Source organism: Atractosteus spatula, chromosome 3 (genome assembly GCF_055471065.1).
Source record: "Atractosteus spatula isolate fAtrSpa1 chromosome 3, fAtrSpa1.hap1, whole genome shotgun sequence".
NCBI lineage: Eukaryota > Metazoa > Chordata > Actinopteri > Semionotiformes > Lepisosteidae > Atractosteus > Atractosteus spatula.
Window position 1 is genome coordinate 48,075,191 of NC_142708.1, and position 16,500 is coordinate 48,091,690.

The window sequence follows — 16,500 nt, forward strand, 5'->3', positions numbered from 1 at the left end:
AGAAAAATGTTTCATGTATTTTTGCCTCCTTACATATTACATATCAGGTGCCAAATTAGTCTCTACCATTTTTTTCCAATAAAATACAGCTCCTCTAAGCTGCAGTCATTTCCTGCATTAACAAGCCTAAATACTGCATCAAATAACTAAGCAAAACAAAACAGAGATTTCTCCCCAAACATCAGAATCGCTCTTGCCAAGAGATGCACTTGTTATACTGTCTGGCTCTTGCAGCTTTTTGCACAATGTCAGTACCAATATGAATGGGACTGTCCAGGCTACATCCCACCACCAAAAGCCAAGCAATAAAAGGCTCAGGCCTAATAAACTTCAGTGGCATTTACTGTGATACAGTGTATGGTATCGTTTAGACACCTAAAGACATACTAATCAAAGACTGGCCTCGTACGATATCAATTTACAGTGTATTTTTCATTAAAAGATGCTTTCTGTAGGCGGATGATTAGTCACACAAATAATTTAATAAAAATAGTAACGTATGGGGACTCTTAACTGGCAGCAAAGGTGCTTCCAAGAAGCAGTTTAAACCAGTAAGTCTAGACATTGCTGGTTTGAGTCTGTGCTTTGCCTTTAGCCAACTGGGTCTTGGAGTCCCCAAGCAGTAGTGCAAAGCTGAGGGGGACAAACTCAATGTTTGTAGCTAGTGTGAGCACTCCTGGAGCCTTAACATGAAAATGGAGAAGTGATATGACACTGCCCTGTCTGCAGACGATTGTGTAAGATATCAAATCTCCCCTCAAGCGTATGAGGATCACAGCTAAAACAGAGGCGATTAAACACGAAAGGTTGCCAACTAGGGAAGAACAGACAGGAAAAGATGTGCTCGTATACATATATGGTATATACATATTTAAAAAACATCAAGATGGAACTAAGAAGTTATTTATTGAAAATAAAAGGAAGGCAACAAAAAAACTTGACACTTTTGCTCAGTTTCCTTCATCTTCCACAGAAGTGCAATCTGGTCACACAAATAAACTACACCCAACGCCCATCACGCATCGTGAAATTCATAAAATTAAAATCTGATTTTTGCTTTTCCTCTAGAGCTTCTTAAAAATGCTTAAAAATTGGGTAGACGGGATTATAGAGTCTCTAAAAGACAATGTTCCATTAAACTCTGGAATTATGAATGAGCTTTTCACATACCGATATCAATCAATGGAGGCTTTATATTCAGATAGAATTTAGTTTACAGAAATGTTTATTAATTTAAGATATTCAGAATAAACCATAATACTGGCACTTCCCAGCCCACGTTTAATACTTTTCATCATGAAGGTAATTAAAGAAATACAAATATGTAACTAGACAAAATGTGTAAGGCCTAATTAAGGTGGCTGGTTCTGAGGTTCTGACAAATGCCGACTTATTTTACACTATAAAAAAAGAGTTCCCCTGCACATTAATGAAACGGAGGGACATCCACCATTTTCTTAAGTTCTGATTAAAAGTACAAGGGTACACAAACAGGTTAACAGTGCCCATTCTGTGGTACCGAAGGAAAAATGTTCAGACAGGTGGTTTATTAAAACAGAGAAGTAACTCTGGTCCCTGATGGATTTATACAGGCCTGAGACATGATCTAATGAGACTCCCTGCTACTCCTCTCTGACAGAAATGATCCATCCTGTTGCATTATAGGCTGAACAGGTGCCTTGTACATGCTTTCCTACATTCTTCACATACTGTGACCACACTGAATCTTAACTGAATTGTCCTTAACATATACACAGCATGGCGCCCCGTCCAGGGTGTACCCTGCCTTGCGCTCGTTGCTTGCCAGGTAGGCTCCGGCTTCCCGCGACACCGTATGGTATCAAACGGTTTGGCAAATGACGTGAGGTGACATTCACAGCACGGCACAAACCGTGTATTTCCGAGGCCCAAAATAGATTTTACTTTCTAAAACAATTCGAAATACGCTGATCTATTACAGAAAACTTAAATCACCAGAAATAAACATATCACAGTGCTCCGTGTAAGTCATGGCTAAAAACAATATGGGCAGTAAAGGAATAATGGGAAAGCAAGAAATCACTGCCAGCTGAATCAACTGGTTTCATTCACAGCATCATGAAACCAACAGGAAGAGGAAAGATGGAAAAACTAGGACAGATTCTCATAGCTATTAATTTAGCAGTGGGGAGCCAAAGAATGTTGCACAGCCTCTTTCTCACATCTGTTGCTTTGCATTACCATAAGCCGAACATTCGGTGCTTGCCACAGTCAAACAATTAAAGACACAAGTTGTTTTTGTAGGCTTAAAGGGTGGCATTTTGTTCACATCACAGTTTTGTCAAACAATCATAGCATTTTATTCAACTGTGACAGAGACTACACAGATTTCAGCTGAGCTGAAACTCTTATTAAATATCTGCTTGAGGAGATCTAGATCTTGGGCATCAAAACCTGGTCACTGACATGGACTATTTGCTGAAAACACAACACTATACTTCTACACAATCTCATCTCTGATAAATTCAGTATCATGCTGTTAAAGAGATTTTAATACTCAAGCAAATCAGAACATGTTACAGGCTCTAGATCTACCTCACTTTCAGCTCCTGTTAAATTAAACTGAACTAAAACAAATTTGTGTAATACAGCAATCAATTAACAATAAGCAGTGCAACAACACATCATGGTGAAACATATTTGTTGACACCATAAACAAGTACACTTAAACTACGCTTCTGAGATGTAACTGGTACCACATCACACAAGGTGAACAACCTAATGTTACATGAGCATAGACTCATGCGTTTGACTAAGCCATGTGCAATATAAAGTCTACCTTTCTGTCAGAATAGACCCTACATTTCTAACACATAAAAAAAGAAATGTTTGGTTTGTAAATCAATAAAAGGAAACTAGAAATGAAAAATGGGCTAACCACACTTTGTATGCATAAGCCTGGATGGGTGATGGTATCTCAGTTTCAGCCTTCCTAACGGGGAATATTTTTACATGATGACAAACATCAGGTTCCCTTCATAGAACTAAACAGAATCCAATGACATTTGGGAAGTCTACAAAAAACAAAGCTCAGTGTTTTAATTTCTTTTACATATACAACAGTCCAATTAAAACATGAACATACGTGAACATAGCAGACAATCTGAATTACTGCATGTTTCTGCAAATTACGTCTCCACATAGAAAAGGAATGGAATTCATTGACTGAAGTATTTGAAGGCATATCAATAGTTCAATTCAAGAGATTCTGTAAACTGTAAAAATCAAACAACATTCAAAAACCTCACTGATTTTTAAAGAAAAGTTACATTGAAATGATCACATGCTAACGTAATACTACCTATTTTAAAATGAAACTGCTTCAATACAGAATATTCCTCAATCGAAGACTGGAACCTTTTTACTATTGTGGTGACAAGTTACCCATCTCTACCAGGAAAAGACCATAGGAAAAGTTATGGCAAATAAGTAAGGTAAGTCTTGATACGTTTCAAGATACCGTATGTTTTCTTAAAAACAATATCAAAGACACTCTTAGTAGAATACAAGCTTCATGCAAACTTACCTTGTTCCGAGTCTGAATCTGCTTTTGTTGGCCCCGGTGCAACAGGCAGTGGTCTTTGGGGTCTAGGTTTTGGTGTTGGAGGTGAAATTCTCTTCTTCCCTATGAACTCAACGTAGGTTCCAGGAAAGTCACCCTTTTCCTGCGTTGTTTCATTGAAGCCATGCAGCCAGCCTATTTCATCAGGCTTCTCTTCAAACCCATCACCATACCCAAGAGCCAGTAACGCACCCTTACTCACAATCAATATGTCTCCCACATGCAAATCAATATCTTCCTCCCTTTCCTTCTTGTAGTCATAAAGTGCTCTGTACTGGTATCCTTCTGCACTCATGTTGATGACTTAAATTATTAATCCAAATGTACCAAAATTAACAAACCTCTGTCAGCTTTACAAAGCAAGGCTGTTTTGTTTTCTTATACTCCCTGAAGTAAGATGTATAGGGAATTTTTAGGATTCGCTGAAAGCAAGAAATCCAACACAAGCACAAAAACAGTGTTGATGTTCTTCTAAAGCATGGAAGTCCGTTGTTTTGTGAGATTCTTCGCAAATGTCCTCTCTTGATTCTTAAGATAGCTGTTCCTTTTTTTTCTCACCTCTGTACCCTCCGTCTTCTTCTTCAATGCTTCAAAATGTCACTTCGTTTTAAAGTTCTGCAATCTGCTGCACCTTCATGGTGCTTCAGACTCAGTATGCCCATCTGTCTAATGACTTCGGTTGAAGCGCTCCAAATGCATCCCTGACCTAGAAAACAGACCAGAAGACCCTTAGTACGTGCTTCAAGAACAAAACGTCAGGGCGAGACAGATTTATACAATTTATGTGCATTACTAGTGATATACATGACCTAAACACACATGCTTAATTTTTCATTGTCAAGCATTTTCATTAAATTATGCTAAAGATGCAATATTTTTTATATTAATCTGTTTGCTATTTTGGGCTTATCGAACATGCGACCCACTCATTAAACTAATAAAAAATTAAAACTAAAACTGCTCTTTTGGCATAAAATGCATTTAGAGATCAAATGCAACTGCAGAATCAACGCCTGATCGACACACGGCACACAGCACACCCATGCAAAGACGAGCCTGTGTATCACTTTAATTCCACCAGGAATTCTAATCTACAAGGGTGCTACCACAAAGTGACCAATGTGATTTGAAACCATAATCTCACCCTTGACCTAAAAACATGGAAAAGAAAATGCAGTCATTAGGGATTACTTATTTTATTATTTCCAACACAAATCTCCACATTTCCTACATTTAAGATTTTTCTTAAAAGTGCTTAAAACTTTAAACATTTTTTTCCCAAAAAACAGCATCCTACTCCTGAGAAAATTTTTGCTCTCCTATCTACAGGCACAAAATAGAATCCATTTAAGATAACACATTTTTGAAAATATGAGTAAAATGGATGTTACAAAACAAAATTAAGAGTAATGCAAAATTAACAGCATGTACAACAGACACTAAAAGAATAATTATAATTCAATACACTATAAAATTAAAAAAGGCCTAGAAAATTTAAACTGAGTGTTAAGAGTTGACTTTGCTTTTTTCCAGAGCTACTTAAGTTATAAACAAGATACAGCATTTTAAACACGCTTCTGAGAGGTTACTGGTATTGTTATAAAGCTCGGTTCAGTACTTATATATAAGGCCATAAATACGTATGTGTTTTATGTTAACATTATCCAGGCTTCCTTTTATCCGTCTATGTGTTATGGTTAAACAAGTATAATAATACATTGTGGATAATGTTTGAACTTGTTGATTTTATTACCAGGGTCTTTTTTAAAACGAGAAAACCTGTCTCATCTTTTATATTTCATCCCGTACATATCCTTAACAAAAGCAAGAACGGGTAATTAAAGCTGGTTCACAAGGGTCCATATTTTTCTATTGGAAATTATAACACAAACGCCCTCAAAAGCACGCTGTAACAATTGATAAATTAGCACTCTATCTATCGAACTATGTAAACATCTAGACATTTGGATGCCCTTACTTCAAATAGTACAATTTGAAGTAAGCTTTTGAACAGCGGCGTCGATTATATTTTCGTCCATTTTCCCATTACTGAAGGAGATTTCACCGTTCATATAGTATCAAAAATTTGGAGAATGTCCTATGCAAAATGTAATACCCTCGACAGACAAGAGGGAATTCCAACTCGCCTTGCGGGCCCCAGCACAAAGCCTACAGAGACGTTAGCAGCACAGGCCACGTCGAGTAGTGCTGTTCCCCCGCTGAGTGTTAGCGAATCAAGTCCATTCATTTGAGACTCGGAAAGTCAGAATCCAATACCGAGCAAAGAAAATGCAACTGAAACGACTGTAACGTACGACGTTTCACTATTAACGGAAGTTTAACTAATGCATGTATTGTATGATCATCATCATAATCATCACCACCACAAATCCTCCCCAACAGGGTAGTATACAAATCCCAAAAGTAAAAAGGAAACATTATCATCAGTCGAGCTTACACTTAAGTTGAAGTACACTGCACATCCAGCAGCTGAGACACATATACAGTATCATACACTTCCTACATTATGTAGCAGATAGCTCCTTTGAGGAATTCTACTTTCATACCAAAACCCTAATGACTAAGTAATTCACAAATAACTGAGGGCTTTTGTTTTCTTTTTAGCATTATTTAAAATGCAATATCGATAAAACATGGCACTGCATCGTACCCGCCTTTGACTTGGAACAATAACTGGAAGGCATTTACACAATACAACAAAATAAATGACATTATTATAAAACTTGAAAGACACATACCTACTTAACGTCATATAAACAGACTAATTCCGCAATTCAGAGACGGATTTAAAATTAAGCAGATTACCTGCCAGTGCGTCATTTTTAGTTTATTTGATGCAGACCAGCCCAAACAACCTACCTGCTCTAAAACAACCGGCTTTATTCTTCAGGTCATGTAAAAATAGACTAATACAAATGTTACAAAATACATATATTTAAACAATTCGAAACCTTCGAGCGGAGCACGGTTGGTTCACAAAATACTGTAACAATGAATGGCCACCGACAATCCTTCTCCACACATCGGCTAAGTGCAGCTGTACTCCATGTGCAACATTCCATTAAAACAGTCTTCTTAACCAACAGCTTCACAAAAATAACATTCATGAACTGCCATCGGTCACTACAGGTGAGAGAATTACACACATTTAAGAGAAAAACAGGGGGAAATGATATCGACTCGACTCATTATGGTTTTAAACCGCTCTTTCGGTTGGCAACAGTCGGAAAGACAGGGACACCACATTGAAACTCACTCGCACGCAGCAGCCCCGGGACCAGCGGAATGTTCCTTCCTTCCCGTAAAGCGATACAGTGCCACGATTTCAACTTGCAGCTCCACATAAAAATAAGATCGCCACGGAGTAAAACCTGAAGACTCCACCGAAAAACTAAAAGCGACTAACCGGTTGCAGTTCCCCTTGTAGTTCTCAAGAACGTGAGCTGAAGGTGTCTTTTATTTTTAAAAAAAGACAGACGACCGAAACGTCGCCGTCGCTTGGTAAACCCTTCGGCAAACACACGGCCAGTACCAGAATTATCCGCCCAGAGCCCAACTTCCTCAACCTAGAGGCGAGCACAATGAGACACGTCCATCAAACACCGTCAGCATCAGCCCGCTTGAGGCCGCGCCTACATGGCAGCCTGAGCTCCGCCTTTCTTCAGCAGAGATGTCGCACGCCAGCACGAATCCAGCCAGCCTCTCGTGTGGGAGCAGCGGTGGCACATTCGTGCCAAACAGACCCAGCCCCCGCTGCACAGCTCTTGAAAAGGACACTATTCTGGACTCCTTTATAGCTGAACTGCAGCAAACACCCGTATTTAACCCGTTCTTTGGGCAACACTAAAATAACCTTCTTATATCCCTCTTATGAATTGCTGACTACAAGGATTGCATAGAAGATAAGAAGCTCTTTTCATGCAAAGGTCTTAGACCTGGAAGACGACTATTAGTTATACCTTATGTATTTTGATGTTAACTGTGAAAGTCTTGGAGTTAGGGTTCATAATTGTAAATGTTTTATAGAATGTCAGGGGGTAAGGACTATGATTTATATTTAAATTCCCTTTCAGTCATGGATTAATAACTATAATTCAATTCCAGCAAGCGATGGGCACAAGGCAGGATACACCCTAGATGGGACACCAGTCTATCGCAGGGCAGGCACAGAGACACAAACATGCACAGATTCACACTTAGACTCACACGTTTTTTTTTTCCCAGAAGCCAATTAACCTACTTGTATGTCTTTGGACTATAGGAGGAAACCCACAGAAACATGGAATTGAACCCAGGGCCGCAGAGCTGTAAGGCAGCAATGATAACCACTAATAAGTCAGTCTTTGCATTTCAATAGCACCTTTTAAAACATTACATAGCATTTTCCACATTAGCCAATGAAGTGTAGCAACCACCTGGGTGATACACAGCCACAAAACACCACCGGTCAGACTGAGAAGTGGGAAATCACTTCACTAATTGAATTAAATCAGAAATTGAGATTGACCAGATTGTGCATGCACAAAGTGGAAATCAGCCTAAATGCCAGGTAACAGCCCAATTCAGGGGACTTTGTTAATGACCAAGTAGTCAGGACCACAGTTTAACATCTCAGCTAAAGCATCCCAAGTCACAGTACTCAGGTATTGAGCTGGATATTCAGGTCCTGAGAAAAGAATGCCCACGTCACACACAGCAGAAACCTGATTTCCTATTACAGTTCAAATCAGGCCCAACTTTTTTAAGCTTTTGAAGAAAGATCGGGCTTTAAGATAGTACTGCTGCTATCACATTAAGAATATTTTTGTATTCCTGAAGGAGACTTCCATATTTAACTTCTGGCATTTCCAAAGCACTGCACTGGGAAATGTTATAACAATCAGTTCCTAAAGTATTTAAGAGATAATGAGCAAAACAAACATCCAAATCACGGTGAAGGCAATAACAAAGTTAGGTAGGGGAATAAATTAAGAGGGACACATCTAGAGTAGCTCTTACTTAAAAGTAAACAGCACTACAGAAAATGATGAGGAAGTTGTGTAATAAGAGTAATTGCAGTCTCTACTGGGGAAGCTGTATTACTGGGGAGGGTGTGTCCTTGCTGATAAATTAACTTAATTTACTTCTGAGAAGGGCATGCTGAGGGAACTGTGCGCTTTTCTTTTAGTGTTAAAAAAACATGTTCTGTGGATCCTGGGACAAAATGGTCCCTGCATATTTTCCATCCTCCTAATAATCTCCAACTGTCTCTTAACAGTATGCTAATCACAATCTTTTTCAGTCTGTCAAACCCTGCCCATAGCATTTCATAGGCATTAAGGTCTGGGAACTGACAAGAGCAATGCACCAATTTAATACATTTTTCTCTTCTATCTGATTCAAGCAATTCAGGGCAACACAGTGGTGCAATGGTTAGCATTGCCGCCTCACAGTGCTGGGGCCCGGGGTTTAATTCCAGACCTGGAATGCTAGCTGTGTGAAGTTTATACAGTATATTTTCCCTGTGTTTCTGCAGGTTTCCTCTGGATGTTCTGGTTTTCTCCTGCAGTGCAGAAACATGGTGGTAGGTTAATTGGCTTCTGGAAATATTGGCCCTGGTGTGAATGTGTGTGTTTGTGTCTGTGTGTCTGCCCTGCAATGGGTTGGTGTCTCATCCAGGGTGTATCCTGCCTCACGCCTATTATTGTTCCTGCTCCCCTGCAACCCTGAATTGGATGAAGTGGCTAGAAAATGAATGGAGGTTCAGTTCAGCTGTATGTTTAATGTTAGATCCAAAAGGACCTACTAGAACTTAATAACTTTATTATTTTAAGATACTATATCCTTTATAGAATTAATAAATATTTATTTTTAATTTATTTTACTTGGAATGATCGTTTCTGGACAGTATATGACAATTTCTAACCCCAAACCATATTCCCAATCAAAAAACAAAAACATATATGATATGAATCTAATGCTTAAGCTCACATCTGTATGTGCAAATCTACTCAAGACAGATAACACCTGCTTCACAACACCACAGCTTGAAGCTCTTAAAACCTGAAATACATCAAAATGCTGTGCAATAATTTCTTATTTGATTCCCTTCCAACACTGCACTATGATCACTGCAAACCCTTCTATGATCCATGATCTTTGAAATGGTACTGAGACTGGATACGTCACTGACATAGAAAGTTCTGACTGAGTATCATGAATGAGACAATTATAGGATTTATGGAGATACAGTAAACTTATGCATAGTTAATGGCATTATGTGGTCAGCTCTTTTACAATGTTGTATTGTTTATTTATACTGGCTGGTTGTTGTGGGATGCCATAGTCTGTAGGCTTAGAGGGTGTGGTGCGCTATGCCACAACTGGGACAGCTTGAACTGTACAGACTGGGTACTCAGAAGTATGTTAATGATAGTGATTGGAGTCCAAGTGCATAGCCTAGATTTGTTGCTTTTCCTCCTTACTGACCACTGCATTTTGCATACTGCAAAAATTGGTAAATCTGATTGAATCTAGTTTTACTACTAGTGACCTTTAACCAACTTTTTAAAAACCAGGGTCCTCGCCTCATTTCTGTTTTGAAGACCTTGAAAGAGATTTAGGAAAGACAAGGAGAGAATTAATACTTTGCAGTTAAACAGAGCTGTTAGAGTTAATCATTCCGCAGTTTTTCTACTGTTTATTGAATATGTATTGAAAGTATATTGTTATCAATGAATAAGCACCATTTTACATCACCTGAGATAGGTGCTCACTGTGGCAAGATCACACCCATTCCTGCTTTTATTTGTGTTTAGTTTCTACTAGCCTGTGCTGCACCTAAGAACACATCAGATTTTAGAGTCTCTTAATACATACAGCACCAGCGTCTGGTAACATGTAGGTATAAGGTAACCTAATGTCATTAGAATGAAGACAACATATGCAACATCTTAATGTTGCCTGTGTTATAGAAATAGACCACTGAAGAAGACCTGCCATTATGGCGTGAGATACCATCTCTCTGTTACACTGTGTGCAACTGACATCTTTCAGAATGAAGATCAAGGACAGAGTAGAGGTATCACAAATAGTGTTGAAATACTCATTTTGTCATTATCTGATAGTCTTGATTTATAGTACAATAATGCTAAGCACACATCGCAGCTTTCCCTGACAAATTGCTGGCACATAAATATGTAGATATTGGACTGGCTTTTGCTTAGTCCTAGCCTAAATCCTAGATTTAGATTTAGAAGAAGGTTGACATGGGTCTAGTACACTATTAACCAACTACAAGCCTGAACAGCTTCTAAAACTTGAGATTTTTCTTTCAAGTCTTGTGCCAATTTTTTGCAGAATTTCATGGAAAAATGTCATAGAAAAAAGAGAAAAACGAAATATTTAAAAAGTCTAAGGAAACTTTCAATCAACACACACAGTTGTGAAGAGATAAGCTAGAAGATTCTGTAATTAGCAGATGTGAAAAACTAGTGATTACTTATTTTGAACAATGAACAGTTTTCCTAGGTACAACTGTCAAGACAAAACTATTTTTTCCCAGCAATGATATATTTACAGGAAATCCAGCACAGCCTTTAATAATAAAAAAAATCTAGTGCTTGCTGTTTAACATGGGGCTTGTAACATCATGATTTGTTATTTCTATAGCTGAACTGTACATGAGGATTTTTCATTTAAATGCAGTCAAAATCTGCATCAAAATATGTGAAAGAAACAGTGGATCGGTTAACGTTCAAAAACCAAAACAAGTTTTACCATTTTTGTCACAGCATGATTTTTTTCCTTTGTCAGAAGTCTCAAGGAGAGAGAAATGCTGTCTGGTATAATACAAATTGTATCATTAATGCAGTTCAAACTGTACAAAATAGTGTGCGACTATGTCACTGAAATGTTTGCTCTGACCAGTAATTAACAGTTCATTTTTCCCCAAATTAGTCAATCAATGCCTTTAGTGTGTAAAATAAAATTAACCAATTATACATTGGTCTAAAAAATGTGAACACTAAAGGCTCGTGAAAATGGCTAAATTAGATAAACTAAAATGGCCAAATCTCAGACTAAATGAGTCTAAATTAGATAAACAGCCGTATCTAACAATTGCTTTTCATTTTATTTATACATTATATGTTTCTTTTACCCATACTCAGGTCTGAGCATAATGCAGAAAGACATCAGAGTAATCATGGCCAAGTAATCATGTAGTGTGTTCAACTCCCTTCCTCATAAAATGGGCAGTTTAAAGAAGCGGTAGTGGATTGATGAGCCACATGCTTTTGAGAGGTGGGAGGAAACCAGAGCATAAAACAAACATCTTGAAAACATGCAAGCTCCACAGAAAGAGATGTTCCTGGCTGACATTGAACACAGGAGCTATGAGGAAACAGAACTAAGCATCAAAACACTTTATAGGACTTCTAAATAAATGTATTTTCTTAGCTATGTAACAAGGTACTGTATGAAAGTGGACACCAAGAAAGACTGTCGCAGAACAACTCATGTGGAAGTTTTTCACATTATAGAGGGACCTAATTAATGGATTTCCAGTATAAACATACACATATAAGAAAGATGTAGCTACAATAGTTACAATATCATCCCTGATACAGAAGTGATCTTGATCTTTCTGTCACTGATGAACAATAGATTGAAATTTGTGAGGTCACAAAAACATCCTGTTAGAGCTTGGGTAGATACATTGAATAATGATAATACCACACCACAGTAAAAGACAATGACTTTTACGCAATGCTTTTCAGACCTTTTATCTGTGGTGGTTGAAAGTTGCTAAGAATATATTCATAATATAATATATTGTGTATGATTTTCCTGTTTTGTTCTAAAACTGAATCTCAGATTTCAATTGTTGGATAAAACCATTATAGAAATCATTTTGTCAGGTTTTGTTTCATTCTTTAATGCACAATTTACAGTACTTTTGTCTGCATGTAAGTCAAAGGCGGCATATAATTATAAATATATAAGAATATTATAATATAGAGTATGAAATGATTGTATATGTTGTGAAACCAAATTGTAACAATGGATGCGAGAGTCTACGTATTTCAGTTTTGCAAAACTACTGGTGCATTGTAACTGTATGCTTCACTCTTGATTAGTTTTGAAGGCATTTATATTACCAATTTCTTCAATCCTAGCTAATTGTATTTTGATTCAGCATAAATCCTAGGACATACCTTTAAAAAAGAATGTACTGTCATTTATTTGGTTTCCAAAACTGTCAGTTGAAATGTCTAGAGATCTTCTGTATTGCATCATCTAGATTATGATGCAATACCTGATTACAGAACGTTCTAGTATTCACATAAAGATAAGTTGTCTGGGGTTGCTAGTGTTTTTGTAAAACCATCCTATCTCAGCAGAGCTCCAAGAAAATCAAATATCATATACAATGTAAAGATGTACAGAATTTGCTATGTAGAAATTATGAATATCAATATTATTTGGGTTTTTTTAAACAACCATGAATAAGTATTATTAAGTTTATTACCTTAGTCCATCCACACGAAAATGTAAAGTATTATGGGATGATTAACATTATTCTGTAATTTTTATAATAAAGGATTGGCTCATTTCCCAAGATCTGATGAAAGACTGAAATATGTATCTGACAACTGATTCAAAAATATTTTAAAGGAAAAGGAAGCTTTTCTTCAAAGTGCTTTTCTGAAGATGTTACAAAATAGCAACAGTATCTGTGTACAAACTGAAAAGTTTCCATTACCAGCTCACGAACAAGGAATAATTATTTGATACTACATATTTCATGCATGAGATACAGACTTGTATCACCGTATTTCTTTTGTTTTTAGTTACTCTGCAATAAACTTGGAAAGCGGCTAAGCATTACTGGATATTCACATTTAAAATATTCACTAAATCCCTTTTTAGCTCCCTACTTTATTTTTGTTTGGAGATCTACTATTTTATCATATTTATTATTTTGTCATCTTTTAAAGCAGAGATCCATCAATTAGAGCTCATTACTAGAATAGAAATGAAGAAATGGAGTGTGAACCTATATTTGTGTGATGAAAAGCTGTGACTGAACCATTAGACCATATAATCCCTATACTGGGCCTTCAGTTAAATTGCGGGTCAGAGTGCCATAACCCATCTGCTGACTTGGCATAAACATAGTTAAGATATTCCCTGTAGCAGAATTTTGTTAGCCAATTTGGCCTGGATCTTCTCAGCAGAAGGGTGATAAATTTGATGAAGTGTATTAAAAAGTGTCCACGGACAAACTGTTCCATGTTAAATGGATTTTTTTCTGTCAATATAAGAATGGCTGTAATCTCAGAGATGTTAAGCATAAAGCAGCCTGGAGTTTCATCTGTGCTAAATTTGTTCTGTGCTGCATAGCTTTAGAGTATTCATTCAACATACTGTGAGAGAGTGCAAATATGGATTCATACTGAGTTTGGGATGAATAAAACGGATTTAGCTCTCATGCATTTGAGCCTTTGAACTTTGTCAGCCTAAACTCAGACAGGGTTTGGGTTATTTCTTAAATGGGTTTCCCATCTTAAAATATAACTGTACACAGTATTTCATGAGTATTTTAATATTTTAAGATTGGAAGATAGTAAATAATTTAAATATTATATATTAATAGCCCAAGTTATATTCAGCAAGTACATACTTAATACAATAACATTTTTTGATGGAGATTAGATTTCTAATCTAATTTATAAATGTAGAAAATTAAAATTGAGATGGGCCTTCCATCGGGAATATAAGAGTTTTTAAATAGTACCTATGTTCTGACCTATATCCCTATTCTCAAATGCACTCAATAACCAGGAGAGGCCATTTTTAACTAAGGGATTCTTCACAGAAAATCCCTAGAAACTACAGAATAGTAAGCTCTCTTAACAAGATTCAAATACTTAGCCTCAATATTGCCTTCCCGCATGATCTCGAACAAGGAACTCTCACTTCAGATCTCTCTTGCCCCATCCTTCATGTTCTTTTATGGGGTCGTAATGGACTGGTGATAGACACTTGACACTTAATCTTTTACCAAGAACTTAATTAACTTTAAATTAAGGTAAACTTTATGATTGCTTTGATCACTGAATCTGGAACCCCTACATCTCAGCATACATCCCCTTTGCTTTGAAGCTGAAAATGTTTTCACTGCCAATAGCTGTAACAATTTATATCAAACTCATGACACACAGTATTGGAAGTAAAGAAAAGAAAGGAAAAAGTGGATATATACTGTAATGTATATATTATACTGTATGTTGGTAGCTTATGTAGTAACACATTATATTGTGGTCATTCACTCAGGTTTTGGCACTGAGACTTATGCTGGACAGGGTACACAGGCATGAAGAAGGTACCAGGATGTCTTTAAGACTGTCTGATGTGGTAGGTGTTTCCAGAAGTCAAGTCAGGAAAAGTCAGGAAACATTACAGGGGTACATTGTACATTGTAAGTACATTGTAAGAGGGGGAGTCTTGTAAAGGTCACCTTTGTCACTGTACACCTCTATGTAAACACTGATTTCCACCATAATTTTCTCTTTAATTCACACTGGAGCTGCAACTATTAGTCTGAAACATCATCATATTGACATAGCACATTGTCACTGGCCCAGGCAACCCACTGACAATTAGGACAACTAGAATAACTATTACCAAGCATGGCATGTCAGAACTAAAATTTCAAATGCAATGTTTGCAAATAACAGAAGTATTTTTTTAAATACTGTACAAAGTTTGCATTATTAGATATCGTTAAGTAGTTTGCTGACCGTCTAGTACGGAACAAGTGGTAAGTACTAATGAGCAGATAGTTCACATGCATACAAATTCATATGAACTGGGTGTCAGCATGTGTGAAAGTGCAGGAAACTTTAATTTGACTTATGATCATTGCCAACAATCTACATACTCAAGCAGTTACTCAACAGTTTTTACTGAAGAAATGCAGTACAGACTACGTAGGTGCTTGTGTAAAATCAAATCAAAGTGTACTGTAAAATGAAACTATCTACTCTCCAGCTGATAAGGTGGAATCCTTTTATTTTCTTCTGCGTGCAAGAAAGACCTGCTAGTCAACATATTTTGGAATATGCAAGAGGGTGTTTTAGATTGATGTAGGCGTGCAGAAATAAAGTGAGCTGAATAACAATTTGTGACTACACTGCATGCGGAAAAGTAGAGGAAAACTATTTGATGATTTTACATTCAAAGTAATATATGAAACCTTTTCAGAAACACAGTCAAGAAACATGTAATTTAAAACAAAAGTAAAATCAATTTAATTAGTGCGGTATAATGAAAGGATGAGCTTCTTTAAGAAAAAGTCCATCCATCACACAATTAACAGTTTGCTTCTCAATCACAAAACCTATTTCACTGCTAAGTGAAATGTGTTTATCTTAAGCACATCTGGCATATGCGGATGAAAACTTTGTGTATCATGGAACATGTGGTAGCAAGACTTTTTATCTGTATCTCAATCATCTGACTGCTGATGGCTGGAGGCACTGATAAAGCACTCCCCATTTTCACTTCTGAAACTACAGCGAGAACTCACATAAAATGTTAGAGAATATGTTAATTTTTTCTAAACACAGTCATAAAAATCAAACATTGCAGAGAAGAGGACTTTACTTTAGGACTTCGAAGAACACATATACAGTACGAGATATAACTAGAATAATAAAAGAGCAGTAAATTGAAAGTAATTTTAAAGTTAAAGCAGAAATGGTGGAATACTTCAGTGAAGGCAAACATACAGTAACCTGACCAGGCTACAGATGTGCCAACAGTGGACAAAATGTACAGTAAACTGTTCCAAAAGGGCCACATGTTTCTTTTATGTTCAGTTAGTTCTGCTT

The 16,500-nt window shown here is 36.9% G+C and overlaps 1 protein-coding gene across 2 annotated transcripts in view; it reads right to left on the reverse strand.

The window, feature by feature from the left end:
* pik3r1 (phosphoinositide-3-kinase, regulatory subunit 1 (alpha)) overlaps positions 1 to 7,202 on the reverse strand; it is a 46,795-nt gene extending 39,593 nt beyond the window's left edge. The window contains exons 1-2 of one of the 2 annotated variants that reach the window (XM_088910301.1): positions 6,879 to 7,202; positions 3,566 to 4,307 (exon numbers count right to left, since the gene is read on the reverse strand). In XM_088910301.1, the coding sequence (XP_088766427.1) occupies positions 3,566 to 3,896 (331 nt within the window). In that variant the 5' untranslated portion in view covers positions 3,897 to 4,307; positions 6,879 to 7,202. The remainder of the gene's footprint in view (positions 1 to 3,565; positions 4,308 to 6,878) is intronic. The other variant, XM_088910302.1, reaches the window with a different exon arrangement.
* Between the last annotated feature and the right edge of the window lie 9,298 nt (positions 7,203 to 16,500).